The 16983-nt window shown below is 43.4% G+C and overlaps 1 protein-coding gene across 5 annotated transcripts in view; it reads left to right on the forward strand.

Moving 5' to 3' along the window:
• GRIA2 (glutamate ionotropic receptor AMPA type subunit 2) overlaps positions 1 to 16983 on the forward strand; it is a 512702-nt gene that overhangs the window by 420199 nt on the left and 75520 nt on the right. For all 5 annotated transcript variants that reach the window (XM_078676989.1, XM_078676984.1, XM_078676985.1 and 2 more), the window contains exons 9-10: positions 2849 to 2959; positions 14691 to 14897. In XM_078676989.1, coding sequence (XP_078533115.1) covers positions 2849 to 2959; positions 14691 to 14897 — 318 coding nt within the window. The remainder of the gene's footprint in view (positions 1 to 2848; positions 2960 to 14690; positions 14898 to 16983) is intronic.

Here is a 16983-nt window from a genome sequence, read left to right on the forward strand (position 1 = left end):
AGGTGGGGCAAGGGGCAGCCCTTGCAGGCCAATATTGAAGCCATCATGGTCTGGCAACCACCTAAAATTCAACCAGAAGTGAGAGTCTTTCTAGGCCTCATAGGTTACTACAGGAAAGTCATTAAGTGATATGGCACAATTGTTGCCTCATTAACTGACCTGACATCCAAGAAGCAGCCCAGATTGTTAATCTGGACAGAGGCTTGTCAGAAAGACGTTGATTCCCTCAAGGAAGCCATGTGCACAGCACCTGTCCTCAGGGGCCCTGATTTCTACAAGCAATTCCTTGTGCACATGGCTGCATCAGAGCATGGCATTGGGGCAGTCTTAGCACAGCTGAATTGGCTGAGGCCTAAGGTACTTCTCCAGCTAACCCACATATTTTATTTGGATCCTGCACATCTTTGCCCTTGCGTGGTTCGGAACCAGGCACATCCTCATTGTTGCGTGAAGTGGACCGGGGGCATCATCCTTGGAACCAGTGCATTGCCCTCTGAGTCGTTGTATCACATGCTACAAGAGCAGATCTAACGCATTGCATTAGGAACCAGCATATCACCCTCTGAACTGATGCATCTCTGCCTTTGCATGGGGAAAACGGACACATCTCTCTCTGTTGTGGGATCAAAACCAATGCATTGCCTCGGTTGCACCCCGCATCTTCCTCGAGGTAGACACAAATCAGGATCAAGGTACTTTTGTTCAACAAGCTCAAGAGGGTTCCCATAACCAGCCCGTGCTCTATCACTGTCGGCCTGAACTTTTGCCCTTGCCTTTGTCCAGCGTGACCAGATATCCCAAATAGGCTCCTATTGCTTCTAAGCATTATTTCACAGTTTATTGTTAAAAAATTAATATCTCAATTTCTGCTTATTGGAAATGTCATTTCGGTCTTGTTTTATTTATAAAATTATACTCTATTTTTCTAACCTGGTGTGATGTCTTTCTGTGGTGTTTTGTTTTGTTATTGTTTGAAGTGTTGCATAAATACTTTACTCATTGCCTCTTAAGTTAAGCCTGAGTGACCTATACCAATCTACCAGAGGGTGGGGACAGGATAATTTAGGGTGGGTTTTGACTTACCCTGACTAAGATTGTGGTTCCTGCTTGGACAGAGTGCATACCTCTTCCGAACTGAAATCCAATTACTGATAAAACTCTACTGGTAGGAAGTTGCGTGTAACGCCTATGTTACTAGATGGACATCATAACCTTTCTGGCTGTAGAAGCTGCATCTTTTACCTGATTATGTACCCCTTCTACTATATGAATTTCATAACCTTTGAAATGTCTTGCAGTCTTAAAAACCAATATATCTTACAGGTTACACTTCCACTGCTCCTGGCTGTACCTTTAACCTCTTATAACTACTAATTTTAGTAAACTGCTGCTCTCACCCCTCCCTATACTTCAAGATGCCACTTAGAACTTACAAGCAGTAAACCATTTCACAGAATCCTCGCTGCTGCCTTGCAGCCTGAGTGAGAAGGACTCCACCTGCATCTTGAACCCAGGACCACCAGAGTGACTCCAAGGGCTAGTTGACCAGCCTCCTGATCAGAATGTCAGGGACAGAAAAGGCTCCAAATACCTTGCACCCAGCACCTGTACTCTGCCTGCTGTGAGTCTTGACCCCCAAGTGGGACACCCTAGTCCTGGACCCTTGGATGTGGGCAAGAAGGTGATCTGTCGGCCCAGTAGTGGTCTCTTGAGCAGAACCAACACAGCGTGATGCATCTCCTTATAGCTTTGCATCAGAACAGCTGCTGTGTGACGTATCCCTGCCACAGGACCTCGCATTGCAGTCTGCAGCTTCTCAGAACCGCCACTGCGTGATGCATCGTCTACGTAGGACTTCGCATCGCAAGTCTTCATTAACAGCATCCTCAACAATGCAGAAACACAGCCTCATCAGAGTCGCAGCTGGGCGATGCATCCTCGACTCAGAATCTTGCAACACTCCGCAACCAGGATTTAAGGTACTTTGTTCAACAGGCCTAACCTGGTTCTTGTACCCAGCATACACTCTATCATGGTTGGCCTGAACTTGTGACCTTGCCCTGGTTTGCCGCGACTAAATAAATAAACTCAGTTTGGTGCTTTGTGCTTCTAGAAACTGTTTCTAATAAATCTTTAAAATTGTATATCTCCGGTTCTACTGATTGGATTATTGTCATCTTGGTGTCAAATAATTGGTTCAGTTTTACTCTTTCTAAATTGATGTGGGTTTTTTTCGGCTGAGTTTTCACTTCATTACTGTTTGAAATGCTGCATAAATACTTTACACATTCCCTCTAAGTTAGGCCTAAGTGCTTTTGTGCCTTAAGCACAGGTTAACTTGGGGTTTGCTTGGGTTTTATCCACAATATCTTCATAGATTACAAAACAGGATTTCCTCATAACAGTAACACACAACAGTGTTTTCAGTATGCTCAGTACGTGTGCAATGTGTAACAACAATTACATCAGTATGTATAGCACCATTGCCCCTATGCGAAATTCAGTTCATCGCCCAAGTATGTCAACTTCCATTGCCACATTCTAGTAGTCCACCGTTTTACCTCAGTGTGTAAAATACAACGGTCCCGTGCCAGTAATCCATTATTTTGTCCCAGTAAAGAAAGAAACCATTCCAGTGTTTGAGTAAGAATGTCATCAAAATATGATCTCATAAATGTTTTCCTTGCCGTTTCCCATTCAATGTATAGACACTGGCTTGATGGATGAAGTTGACGCAAGAATGTGTGTGTGTAAATATACAATAGAGTGTAAAGAGATTGATCTTGCCTCTGATATTTGATTGTCTTTTTGTGTTTATTTACTGTTTTGAATGGACCTTTTTTTACAGATTGGATTCTGGACAGAGGTTGATAAAATGGTTTTGACTGCAGTCGACGGCCTTTCAGGAAATGACTCTATCGGTCTTGAGAACAAGACTGTCATTGTCACCACGATCTTGGTAATTACATAGTTTGTATTAAAATTAGTAAACTATTTTTCTTTGCTTAAATGGCACCTCTGCAATCAATCCCATCCACCTGTTGACAAGTTTTTATTTTATTTGTTTGCATCCCTCCATCATAGTATGAACATGCTTGTTACGCAATTTTTTCTTCTAATTATGTTTTCCTTATGCACTAACTCGGCCGCTTATTGGTCCCTTGAAGAATATTACAGAGGTAAACGACTATATATTTGTAACAACTTAACGGAGAAGCAGAGCATGACAGAAATGCAAAATACATGCAGTAGTACACAATGGGGAATATTATCAAGAACGTGTGATAATTACCACAAAGTCAAGACAACGCAACTCTCCATATTGCAGCCTATCACAGGAAAATAATGCCATGTTAGCTAAGTATTCACAACACGGCGGTACCATGAGAAATGCCTACAACAAGGAGTAAAATGTCAGCAAAAACACAACTCGACACCTCAAAATGCACGAATGCAAAAAAGCTTGCGATGAGGCCAATCGCGTTTCAAAATGCATCAAAAACCAGCGACAGGCCAACAACTCCCAAGCGTCATGCAGAAAAATTCACTATAAAAGCTACAAAAAGAACACACCAAAAATAATTCAAAGTGCGTAGGACCATGAATGCCCCAGACCGAGTGCAGAGGTCAACGCGAACCCCACAAGCTCCACAGACCAACATCACAGAACAACAGGGTTGGAGAAGGCCAAGGCGAAGAGGGAGAGGAAGACAGGGTGCAGTCCGCAGGAAAACCAGATCAGCGTCACTGAGGTGACAGAACACTACCATCAACTGATCCACAATTAGACTAATGTGAATGCAGTTGGAGTGTTGAGGAGGTCAAGAGGCGCTGGCATGATGTGAAAAGCAAAACCAAGCACAAACCCGCTGCCAACAGGAAGGCTGCCACCGCGACAAGAGTCCTGCGCCACAGGAGGAGCCTGATGATATGGAGGCCACATTTATCAGTGTGGAGACAGTGCAAGGATTTGGGAGTACTGGCATAGCCCAATAGGACGTGACACAACATCAACAGGGACTGGGGGGATGGGGGAGATGGGCACAATGATACAGATGCACAACGATTGTAGCACACTGCACACCCACACTGACCCAGGATCATGTCCCTGATCCCTGTGGCACACTGCAGCTCACACACATAGCAATCACAGCACATCCCACGACAATGTGGTACAAAGTGCAACACCGACACTGCTGAAGAGGGGACACAACTGGGTCCGCTCATGCGCAGAAACAGGTCCATCTCATCTAATGGAGCAGGAAACTGTGAGATTGAAATGTATGTGTACGACCTCACATCTGTCAAGTGGTCCAAATGTCCACTGTCCCACATCGAATTGCCAGCACCTCCCAAACAGTCACAATGTACATTGTCATACAGTCTGCATGTCAACAAGAACAATGCGCCAACATAGATGTCAACACAAGGTCAACATGCATCTCCCCTTCACATGCAGAGGGACAGACAACACCTCCAGCAGAACAGACCGGACAACTCATCAGTGATGCTGTTGACGACCACCACACCTTCGACACCGATGCACTTCAATAGTTCATGGATATCTTAAATAACCCACCCCCAGGAGCACGCAGCCAAGCTAAATAGAGGAGACCCCAGCCCCTGCACATACCACACAGTAGGAAGCACCCGCCACCAGGTCTGGCTCCCAACACCTCACCGAAGCATACATCGCATTCCAAGGCCAGGTGTCAGAATGCCAAAAGGTGGCCGAACAGGCACGGGTGGGGTCAGAGCTCATGGAAGCAGAACTTCATCACATACGGGGTGTCCAAGTCCCATCAGGGACCACATACTCCCCACAAAAGAGACCCACACTGCGACACACACAGACCCATGCCTCTGCACATTTCCTGTACTGAACCACGCCCAGAGCCTCGTAATTACCATTCTCACCCCCACACCGGACATCCGTACGATGGCCCAGTCCACTTCTCTTATGTATTGAGTGGCTGATAACAAAGCTACATGTCCAAGGTCATACCTGCTGCCAGCAGGGGCACGGTTGCTTCTGCTGTACACAGCACAATGTGATGTTGTAGGGCCCGGGGCCCTCATGCATACATCATGACCACACGGACACACTTAGATAGTTGGTGTGATTGGCTGCGGGCACGTGCGCCCGGCCTCTTTATTGGCAGGGTCACATGTACAGTGACGCCTGTGCTGGATGTGTGTGGGGTGAGTGTAAGCCAGCCCGCAAGGAGTGGTTGGTGCTGGCAACAACTACAACAGTGAACACTATTAAAACAGAAACAGAAACCACCAGCACCACAGAGACAACAGTGGAGCACCAAGTGGTATCCAGAGCAGGTACAGGGCCATCCAATATCCAAACAGAAGGTGTCCTTGAGTTGCAGTGCACTGAGGTTGGGGCACTAGAGGTGAGCGCTCTTATGTGAAGAAAATGTTTAGGATTGTATCCTTTTGGGATATTACTGAAGCAGCTGAAGTGGGGTTTGTCACACCTGCATCATCTCCCTCATCATCCTCCCAGGTCTCCCACACTGCCTGAGGTGACATTGCTGCGTGAGCTTCCCACAGCACATAACCAAAACAAAATTGGTCGATGACTCATAGTGCAGTGAGTTAGTGGCACCTGGAGTGCTGAGCAGGGTATCAGGCAGATGATGGCATCCACGACATGTGTGAGCAACTCCGTTAGTCTGCCAGTACGACTGTTTCGACACTGGCAGTTGGCAGTTGGATGTGGACCTAGCGGTGGTGGTGTATGCCTCCTACAGTGATGCGATGCCCGGGCCGGTCAGGACTCGATTTGATGGGTGAGCGCTGGTGAGTCGCATTGTAGGCCGGAGGCAGCAGGCAGCACAGGGCCTCATACACATGGCATCGATGACCACAAGGTCATCATCACAGAGGACATCCAATATTCTATCAAACAGGGTCCATGACTTACGCTGCCCAGAGTTAGTGGCCCCGGATGCACTGTGGCCGGCACAGGCACACCGCCACAGGTTGGTGACTTGCGCTGCACTGAGGTAGAGCCACGCAGACTGAGCAGGTCCTCATCGATGTCTGAGGTGAATGTGGCAGAGGGTTGCAGGGGACAGTGGAAGATGTCCTGCAGGGCAAGATGCAGAGGGCAGACGCCATCCGGAAGCGGCGAATGGAGTGAAATGCTACAGCCTCGTCATTACCAGCACGTCGGTATCAGTTACATGAGGATGAAGACAACCCCCAGTCCATAGACTCAGATGCCACCAAAGTTCAAAAAGAGAGTGTCCATGAATGTCAGGGAACAGAATTAGTGGCACCGGGGCTGAGAGGGGATGCAGTCTGCGATGATGCCGGTACAAAGATATGAACCCGGCCATTGCTAAATCAAGACTCAGTTCCAACTGTGTGACCTACTCCACCGCAAGTGTGGGCTGAAGGTGTTGCCAGCAAGGGGCCACAGACACATGTCGTTCTTATGCAATGCACAAAGTCGGTGTCACCACATCGAAGGGAGTATGGTGATTTGAACTCTGCATTAACATGTGTACTCGGCCATTGCATGATCAAGACTCAGTCTAAAATGTGTGACCTACTCGACTGCAGTTTAGGCCGGAGGCAGCGGTCAGCAGTGGCCCACAGCCATGTCCCGGTGGCTCGCGATGCGCATAGTTAGTGACACCAGGGCAGTTGTCGGTAGTGTTCGATCACCTCCGTAACAATAAACCTTTTTACCTCCTGACTGCAAGGCGTCATTCTCTTATACCTCTCCTTACATGCAATGATATGTACTCTGCCATTGAAAAATCGATGTTCATTTCCAAATGTGTGACCTACTCGAGCGCAGTGTAGGCCGAGGGCAGTAGTCTGCGTGGGCCCACAGACATGTGTGGTTGTAATGCTATGCACTGACTTGGTGGTACCGCATCGAAGGGAGTATAGTGACATAAAATCTGCCATAAATAATGTTCTCTGCCATAGTCTAATCAAGACTCAGTTCCAAATGTGTGACCTACTAGTCCACTGTGTATGCCGGTAGAGTACGTCAATGAGAAAGGAGTACTGCGTGCCTTGCTCGTGGAGGCAGTGATAGTCATAGCAGGTTGCCAGGGTCGCGTGCCTCAGGCTTGGAGCTGCACTGGCACGTGGTGGGCCCTCTTCGACACACACCAGTGTTGGCAGGTGTGCAGTGAGGCCTGGGTGCGCAGGGGCGGGCAAGTCGGGTTTGGAAACCAGTGGCCTGGGGGCAGAAGGCGCACAGGATCTCAGGCACCACCGTTCATGGAATCTGCCTTGTGGCGGGGTGAGAGGCGCCGCCCTGGCAGAGACATTGGGCATTCCAGAAGAGAACCACGCCCAGAGCTACATGCATTTTATTCACCCCTACGCTGGCCTGGTGTACGCTAGGCCAGCCCACTCCGCTCATGCTTACGGAGGGACGTAACAAGCTACATTTCTGCGAGCTTCCCCAGTGGCTGGGGTAACATGGCAGCGTCCACTGTCCACTACACTCAAAACACCAGCAGTGTATGTCGACATGGATATATCTGTGGTCCGCATACTGCAGGCTGGCCAGCACATCCACGCCAAACTTGGCATTGTGTACATTCTCATTCATTTGTCAGTTGCCTCCATCACACATGCCTGGTTCCTACCTCTCTCCACATTCTGCTATTGTGTGGTTGAGGTGCCATGCCGTTGATGGATTATGTACATGACTGGCCCAGGTTTCCACAGTAAGTTGTACTGGCGTGTCTGGTGGGTGGGCATTTTGTTTGTGAGTTTGTAACGTGGCCATTCCCTGTGTTGTGAGTTGCATGATTGTGAAGTTGAGGTGTGTGTCGTGTGTATTTGGTACTTGGCAATGAGCCGTGCATTTCCGTAGGTGCCATCCTGGTAGCACTGGTTGATGATGGACTGTCGGCAGATGTAGGAATCATGCACACTGCCTGGGTGGTTGTCATCGACGTTGGTGGAGATTTCCCGGGGACCGCCATTGCCTGCACATTGAAGGAATACATGTGCTTTCTGTTGCGGTTATTGTGTGCAGTGTTGCCAGGGGACACAAGTAAGACACATGTGCAGTCAATTGCTACCAAAATGTGTGCGAAGCCAGCTAAAGCGTAGATGCCTTGCTTAGTCTCTGGCTGTTCCAGCACAGAGTGGGGGAAGTATAGGTAGTGGGGTACCACATCATCAGCATGGCCTAACCACCTCACACACTCCTAGTTCAATGTGCATTTTGTTCCTCTCGACCCTCTTCAAACTTATATCCTCCTTAATTTCATAAAGAACTGCCAATGACTGGTCATGAGTTGTTTTGAATTAATTTAAGTGTTGTTCCCTTCTTCAAACATAGGTAGAGCTTTGCTGCACTAGGGGTGAATTGCCACTTTGGTAAATACATTCTTCTTTTTTACAAACTATTAACCTGTATTTTACCACGCTCACTTTTGGAAGCATTGTTGCCAAACAAATTCATGGAGCGATGATTTGACAGATTTTTTGCTAAACCTCATGAAGTTAGAGGAACTTAAATATGAAAAACAATTATTCTGGGGGATGGTGTTTTATCCACCATTTCATTTTTATGACAGACCACTGCTAAGTACAATGTTTAAAAATGGAGAGCTTTTTCATAGTTGAAAAAAATTCATTATTTCAAAGAAAAGAGAACAATGGTAAGGATTGCCGCAACCCCTCCAATAGCTGATGGAGACAGTTTTAGTGCCCTGATTCCCACAAACACAGAAATAATATTTGTGAAAGTAATTTACCATACTCTCTTTCACTTCCTGAGTGACCTTACTGTCAGTGCTATGCCATTACATTCAGGGGCCATTTACGATGTGGCCCGTAAAGGCCCTGACAGATGGTCGGAGCCTTCTGGGCCGCATCGCGATGGACTGCTTGGTTTACTTCCCGACCGCCTCATTACAATGCTGGCTGTCTGAAACTAAACCGAACGGTCATTCCAGCTAGCTTCCGACAGGCTCAAGGAGCCCATTGGCCATTCAGAACCGGCTTGTAATCCCAAAGGGAGTGCCTTTCAGCCCTTGGTATTATGATGCAGTGTTACCGTGTGCGACAAAGAAACCATGTCTAAAAGAGTGTATGGGGCCCCCAGCAGGGCCTGCTTGAAGTGCCTGCCACAGGGTGCAGGGATGAATTGCCCCTCCCATTTTCCTATGGGAGCATATATAGTGGCCTGTTTCACACCCCCTATTGGACGTTGACAGTTCAAAGTCTCAGAAAACGAGCTGGAAAATCACTATTTACAGTGGCTTTCAGCTTGTTTTCCCTGCCATCATGTGATATGGGCTCCTCACCCGGAGACTGTATGAAGGGAGCCGATATTGTGTGCCACATAGTGGCACCGTGTGAGTTGGCATGTATGGTATCTGGACTAATAATCTATCATTGACCACCAAGTTCAACATTTAATGTGGCTTCTATTTTCTCAATATGCCATCTGCACTCTCTCAGAAAGGAACAAAAGTGTAAATGCTCTGTTAGTTCAGTCCATATGTGTAAAATGTTCTGTTTGTGATACATTTTAGTGGATTCTTAGCTCTATTTTCTAGTGCTAAAATGGATAGAAAGTTCCAGTGACAAAAAATAAATATGCTAATTTAATCTCAAAGTGATACAGAGATGGCATCAGTTCTCTTGTTTTGCCTGCAATCAGATGGCACACAAGATGATAGCAACAAAATGTGCAGGCGACATATAGCATTAAACAGACATGAGCTAACCCACCCTGATTACAATTTAAAAGTATAATGCAAATTAAATCAGTCACTTAACTTTCTTATGAGTAAATACACTAATGTCCATATTCATCAATTGTTCATGCAATACAGCTTAGCAAGCCACCTTGCTGTGCTGCATGAAAGGGAGAGGGTAGGAATGCGTCGAATTTAACATTATATAGTGCATTCGTGCTCTCTGCGTGCCCTAGCGCATAAACTGCTGCTTAGCGCCAATGCAGACACCTTATCACCATGGAGCAAGGGTGTCTGCGTTGTAGGCAGGATTGTGATTGTGCAGGACGGGACACCTTCTTGCACAAAAACAATCCTCAGAGGTCTCTTCCTATATTTTCAAGAAAGAGGAACAAACAAAGAGAAACAAAAGTAATTCTCCTCGTTGCACCTCTGGTGGGGCGGTGTACAATTCTGATGCATTTTCAGGTCTACCATTGTTGGTAAATCTGGGAATGTTTCCAAATGCATGAGTGGATGCGTGGGAACACCCATGCTCCACCCATGGCACACCTCTCTGGCACAGAGTAACACAAGACAGTGCTTTGCTCTGCCTTGTGCTAGTTTAGATTTATCAAGCCATGAAGTCCCACGTAATGTGTACTTGCATAGCTTGGTAATCTCATTTAGATTTTGTATCACCCCTGCGTACCTTTGGGTGGCTTAAAGGTTATGAAAACCCTTGATAAATATAGCCATACATTGGCATAGTCCTGATACTTTTCTATACACAGTATGAAAAAAAGCTAATTACGTTTATTTTCTTGTCCCTGTGCACACAGAAACAAACACTCACACGAGTGGGATATAGCACGGTAGGTCACACAGTACAGCGCCAGATGTAAGACCTTTTTATTTTGAGAGTCTCAAATTTAAATTTTTTGCAACTCACAATTAGAGACTCTCAAAATGAAATGTACTAATGTATTAATGTTTTTCACACACAATAGCGATTCCCAATGTGGTCGAAATTGACCTGCCTAATCAATCTTCAAGAGGCAGGTGGCAATTCTTGATCCTTTGGAAATGGGCTATAACACAGAGATGGTGGCCTGATGCGTTTGTTCAAAATAAAACAACTTTCTTTTTGGAAATGCCGCTTGTTTTCCTTAAAGGAAAACGGGATGTGTTTCAGATAGAAAAAATAATCTTTTCTGTTTAATTTTTTATGGGTAGGCAGTGGTCCTTGGGACCTCTGCCTGCTCTTAAAAATTTTTTCACTACCATTCACAAATGGGAAGGGGCCCTCTGGGGCCCCCTTCCTATTTGCGACTTACTTACCACTTACCTGAAGGAGGTGGTAAACTGCCATTGTTTTTCTACTGCATTGTGGTCGTAAAACAATCATATATCTCCCTGAAACTCGCTATTAGGAAGGGATGTCCTTGGCACGGCCCTTCCTAATAGTGCCTCACAAACCTTATTTATTTTGCAAGCAGGAAATAGGTTACTGACTGGCAAAATAGGGTTCGTACACGTGAAAAGGCTATTTAATGGTTGCCAATGGCCTGATTTTCCATTTGCGACCGCTCAAAGCCATTGTTTATCTGGCTCTCAGCGTCCATTATTGTTACAGTGTGTCTCATGCCTGAGCAATTATTAACAACCATTGTGCTTCAAAAAAACCTAGGGTATCTATTCTTGATGATGGCTTATTGCTAATTACTGCATGTATGGTACACATTTTGATCGGATGTATGACGGTACAATGCGTACCGTCACAACGCATCCCTTTACCACGCATCCCTTACAACGCAAGTCGTTACAACGACTTGCGTTGGGGGGCGCGGATTTCGAATAGTATAATTTACTATTCTAACACCAGTCCCCGTGGACCCTAGGGAAGGTGTTTGGATAGTAAATTTACTATTTTTAATCCTTTAGCGCCCTCCAGCGTAAGCCGTGGTAACGACTTGCGTTGTAAGGGATGCGTGCCAAAGGTACCGCGTTGTAAAAACTTCGTGGTAAGCGATGTTTACCATTTTGATCTCACAGCACTTAGCAGTAGTTCGGGGTATGACTTTTCAGTTATTTCCATCGCTGACCACAGTGTGAATCAATTTTTTGTGTGCAATCATTAGAGTGAGTAAGTCAACTGAAATGAGTGAGGGTCTTTTTGGTTGGTGCATCGCTTCTATGGCCTGTAGCCTGTAAGGGCCACAAGAGGGGGTGTCCCTCTCTGTTGGAAGGGATGGCATTAGAAGATGACCACACATCTGGTGTTACATTGCATAATCGTTGGCTTGTGTCCGAAACCATTTGGGGGCCGTAGAAGGTCAGTTAGGTGACACCGGAAGGTCACCCATACACCACAATTCTGCCTTGCTAGTGTTGATGTTTTGTGTTATGGCCTTAATTTGCTTTCCGTATGGAGCCCTGTAGATTTAGGCGTGGTTACTGTGACAGTCAGCCATATCTCCTGTTCTACCTTTGCTTTGTGTATGCCATTATGGTACTAGGTTCATGGTTTACAGTATGTGAAACAGAAATCCAACTTCCCTAGAAATGAAATACTGTAGCACCAAGTTATTTTTGGTGTGGTGTATTCACAACCTCCCATTTATTTGCCATTACTATATTGTTTAATTTGTCCATCACTTGCAAAACTGTCAATCACTGGTGATTGTGTCATTCATAGTACCTATGCTGGTTTATTTTATAATGTATCTCCTTCCTTCTTGCAGGTTTCACCACTGCATTGTTCTTGTGAGCACATTTTCCACTGAATGTTCAACATTTGTCAACTTGAAATTGTGTGCCCCTTGAATATGAAACTTTACATACATTGGAATTAGTATGGAGGCTTGTGTACAAATATCTTTACAGACATCTTGCTGAATTATGTACAGTGAACTGCTGTTGTTTTGTGCTCACTTGCAAACATTTGCAGTGGGACTTAGATTATGACTGAATATCACTGATTTTTTCTTGTAGATCAGGCAGTGGCTTGTTCTATTTGAGAATTTTTTGCTGGCTGTTTTTTGTCTGTAACCATCTATAACCTTCCACTGTTATGGTGGTTTCAAATAAACTATGCTTGTTCAAGAATATTTAATGCTGTATTTGATGCAGTGGTGAAAACCAATAAAACAGTCATAAAATAGTTAAAGAGATTTTTCTCCGTAAACAAAAATCCTGAAAATGATGGCTATGGTCAGACTCCATCTATGTTATTGGAGTTTTTGATTTTTTATTGGAAGAAATCAGTTGAGTCTACCAAACATTGTCTGGCATACTGCACTACCCCTTGTGTGGCCATGTTTTGCCCTCTCTTTGGCAGAAAATGTCTTCACTTGAAACAGAAACTGTCATGCACTGGTATGAATCTGCAACCACCCCAACCAAGATCCAAATCCTGTTTTGTATTATGCCAAAAAAGATGTAGAAATATAGAGAGCTGGCATAAGTGGCAAAAATAGCACTAGGTGGTACATCGCCTATCTCACAAACCTTTCTGAGTCCATATGTGGTGTCCAAGGATGGGTTTGATATGCCTGGGATATAGCTTCAGTCAGCATATTTACTTAAGGGGTGATAGAGCTGCTAAGCGTTTTTAATTAGTGAACCTTTGATGCACATAGAATAGAGCAGATGTTGATCAATCTGACATTGTAGATTCTGAGTTTGATTCCGAAAATTGACGCATGGATGTGATGTTGTGCTTCAAATTCTTTGCTGCAGTCATCTCTAAGTTCTTAGTAATACTTTTCATAAAGAAGTTGTCTGATGCTTGCATTTTATGTTTCTCTGCATCCATGACCACCTCCGATATCACAGTATTTCTTCTACACAAGATTTTTTGACTGATGAACTTAACATTAACTACTTTTAATAGTGACAATGGAGTTAGATTAATTTCTTCATTACTCCTAGTGGGGGTGTTGAACCCGGTAAATACTTACACAAGAATGCTTTGTGCTCCCATGACCCTTTCTTAGAAAAGAAACATTTGCATTATTTAGAAAGGGAACTATATTTGTGTATTTGTTTAATTAAGATAGGTCAGCTAAACCCAACTTAATAAGGCATTGTTACAGGAAATACTTCACCATCAAAAGGAAAATGTCTAGATTTGTTTGTAAGAAGAACAGTAATGAAAGGCAAGGACTTTTCAGAAATACACTGTGAAATATAAACTATGGAGGTGCGAGAGATACATCAGAGTATGGAGAGAGATGAGTCAATAGTAGAGTAATTTACAACAAGGGGTGGTGATGGACAGAGTCTCTGAATTAAGCAGAGTACTCTCACCCAGTCAAGAGATCAGGGCTAGATCCAACACCATTTTTTAGCTCATTGCACCATCCCAGTTTCAGAACCTGGCTGTATGCAAATAACGGTGATGGATCAAGCCCTGATCTTTGGACTGGGTAAGAGTGGTCTGCTTAATTCAGACACTCTGTTCATCACCACCCCCTTTTCTGTATCGTTTTTGGCCACTATAGGTGTGGCAGGGTATACTCAGACATGAGTCCCTTTCTCACTGCTCCATCAGGATTCAAGCAAGCCGGGCCGAAGAGGCTGAAATGCCAGAAACCGGTCCCCGGTAGCTTGTCTCCTTTCTGGTGAAGAATTGGCTTGGTAGTTTGGTCTGCCCTGTTCCCATGATGCACTGGGCCAGGGACAGACTAATTTGCATATAGCCAGGTTCTGAGCTGGGATGGGGCAGTGAGATAAATAACGGTGATGGATCAAGCCCTGATCTTTGGACTGGGTAAGAGTGGTCTGCTTAATTCAGACACTCTGTTCATCACCACCCCCTTTTCTGTATCGTCAATAGTAGAGTAGCAGTCCTAGTAAGAGAGAAAGTTGGATTGTTAACAAAAGTTGAGCATAATACGTAAAATCCATCCTTAAATCATGAGTCCAAGAGGGATAATTTGCCCATTAGACATTGGGCTAATTTAGACCTTTTTTCCTATTCTAATTCACTATGCTTTTGACTTTCAGGAGTCCCCTTATGTGATGTTTAAGAAAAATGCTGATCAATTTGAAGGAAATGAGCGATATGAGGGCTACTGTGTGGATCTTGCAACAGAAATCGCAAAGCATTGTGGTTTTAAATACAAGCTGACAATTGTTGCAGATGGCAAGTACGGGGCCAGGGATCAGGAAACAAAAATTTGGAATGGGATGGTCGGAGAACTAGTGTATGGGGTAAGAACGCTTCTCTAAACTTTACTAAAATAGTTCATGAATTGTCACAAAATGATGCACTCACATTTGTAACTCTTGAGTCTTGACATAAAAGTTTTTTTAATGCTTGTTAATTTTTTTACAACACAATTATATCAGCAGAACTAGCAATGGATATGTTGCCATGCCTACTTTATCCAGTACGTTTGTGTTGTTTTACGCTTTCCTTTATTATATATATTTTTTGTGAAATGAATTGCAGTGCTACGTTACCACTGAAATGTACATCAATACAAAGTTGTCATCATGTTACTGAGATAGCCCAAACAGCCACAAGTTCAGAAGTTTGACCTTGGGTATAGTCAATGGAATTTTGAGTTAGTAATGCAAAAAATGCCAATTGATATGGGGATCTTGCAGCAAGATGTATATCTCAATGTGGAATTTGTCAAAAAGTGGTACATCAGAAAATAAATTTCTATTTGCTCACTGAAGTAGGACATTTCTAATTGAACAGCAAATAATACATTGAACAAAATATTTGCACATCAAGATCCATATTTACTGTAGTTTGTGTGAACGTTTATGTGAGACAATGTACTTTAGCACTGTGCATGCCTTTTCAATGGTGAATAGTTGCTATCTTTTCTGTGACGTGGCATTTAGCAAATGTGTTCCTGCAAGTTTTGCCATTGTTTTGTTCAATATTTTTTATTATACAATAGCAAGAGACATAACAATTGTAATATAACAATTATAATTCGGAGGTGTTATGATTTTGAAGGGATGAAAAAAGAGAAACTTATGAAAAATATTTGTAATTTTATATAAAAAGAAAGAAAAGGATAGAAGAAGAGAAGTAGATTAAGGAGTAAAGTAGGAGGAAGCATAGGAAAAATAGGAAGGAGTGCAGACTGAAAGATCGAGATTAATGATTAAGGAAATGATGAGTGAGATAGATAGATAGATAGATAGGTAGTAAAGACTAACCAATATAAATCCAATGTAATCTTCTGGCGTAACGATAAGTAGTAGACGGTAGATATTCTGTGTTCATCGCAAATAAAACTCCATTGTGTTTGCACGGATAGTTTAGAAGTAGATTTCCAACAGGACAGTATACATTTGATAGCAAGTGCAATAAAAAGATCAAATAACAAACATTTGGAGAAAAAGTTATCAAAGTCAGGTGACTGAGATCCTAGGAAAACATTTTGGATTTTTACTTGTATAATACAGTGGAAGATTTTTAAACATTCAGACCAAATAGCTTCCCAAAAATGAGACACATTAGAGCAATGATAAAATAAATAGGTTAAAGTACCATTGGAAATGGAACATGGCTTTAATAGTGGAGAAGCAGACTAATCAAATTTAGAGAACATTAGGGGAAATAATAGCTCTACTATCAATAAAAAAGAGATTAAGTAATATGCGTAGCTTTGGGGATGTTGAATGTTTATGTCATAGTTTATCCCAGTAATGAACAGAACACGATAAGGAAAGTTCAGTTTCCCATAATATTTCAATATAATTTTCGGTTCGCACAGAAGTTGGTAATAGTAAACTTTTGTATACACAGGTAGTTTTAGGAATAGAGTCATGATGAATAGTATCCGAAGGTGTCAAAAGTAGGAGAGGAACTGAGGGAGGAGGGAAATTGTGAGTGATTAAAAAGGAATGGATAATAGAGTATATTAATTCATATCCCTTTAAAAAAGAGCTTGGTAAGTTGTATTGTGTTGGTAGTTGGGGAAAAGGTATAACAGAGATATCCCTTATCAATTGATGTAAAACCAAATACTTTTCTCTGTCCGGTGTATGAAATAAAAGGATTTGTAGCAAAATTTGAGAAACTCATTGTACCAAATTGAGGAGGATAGAAAACATTTTTGTATGTAATAAAAGTTGGGAATATGTTAAATTAATGTTTTGGGAAATAAAGATACTATTAAACATATGGATCACATCTTTGAATGAAACGTTCTTCAGTAAGGCTCTTTCAAATTCAATCCATTGTGGTATGCAAGAGTGTTGAAAATCACTGATTAAGGAATAAAATTGTTGAATTATAGAAGCGGTATGGTGTCACTTAAAATCAGGGAAT

Source organism: Lissotriton helveticus, chromosome 2_1 (genome assembly GCF_964261635.1).
Source record: "Lissotriton helveticus chromosome 2_1, aLisHel1.1, whole genome shotgun sequence".
NCBI classification, from domain to species: domain Eukaryota; kingdom Metazoa; phylum Chordata; class Amphibia; order Caudata; family Salamandridae; genus Lissotriton; species Lissotriton helveticus.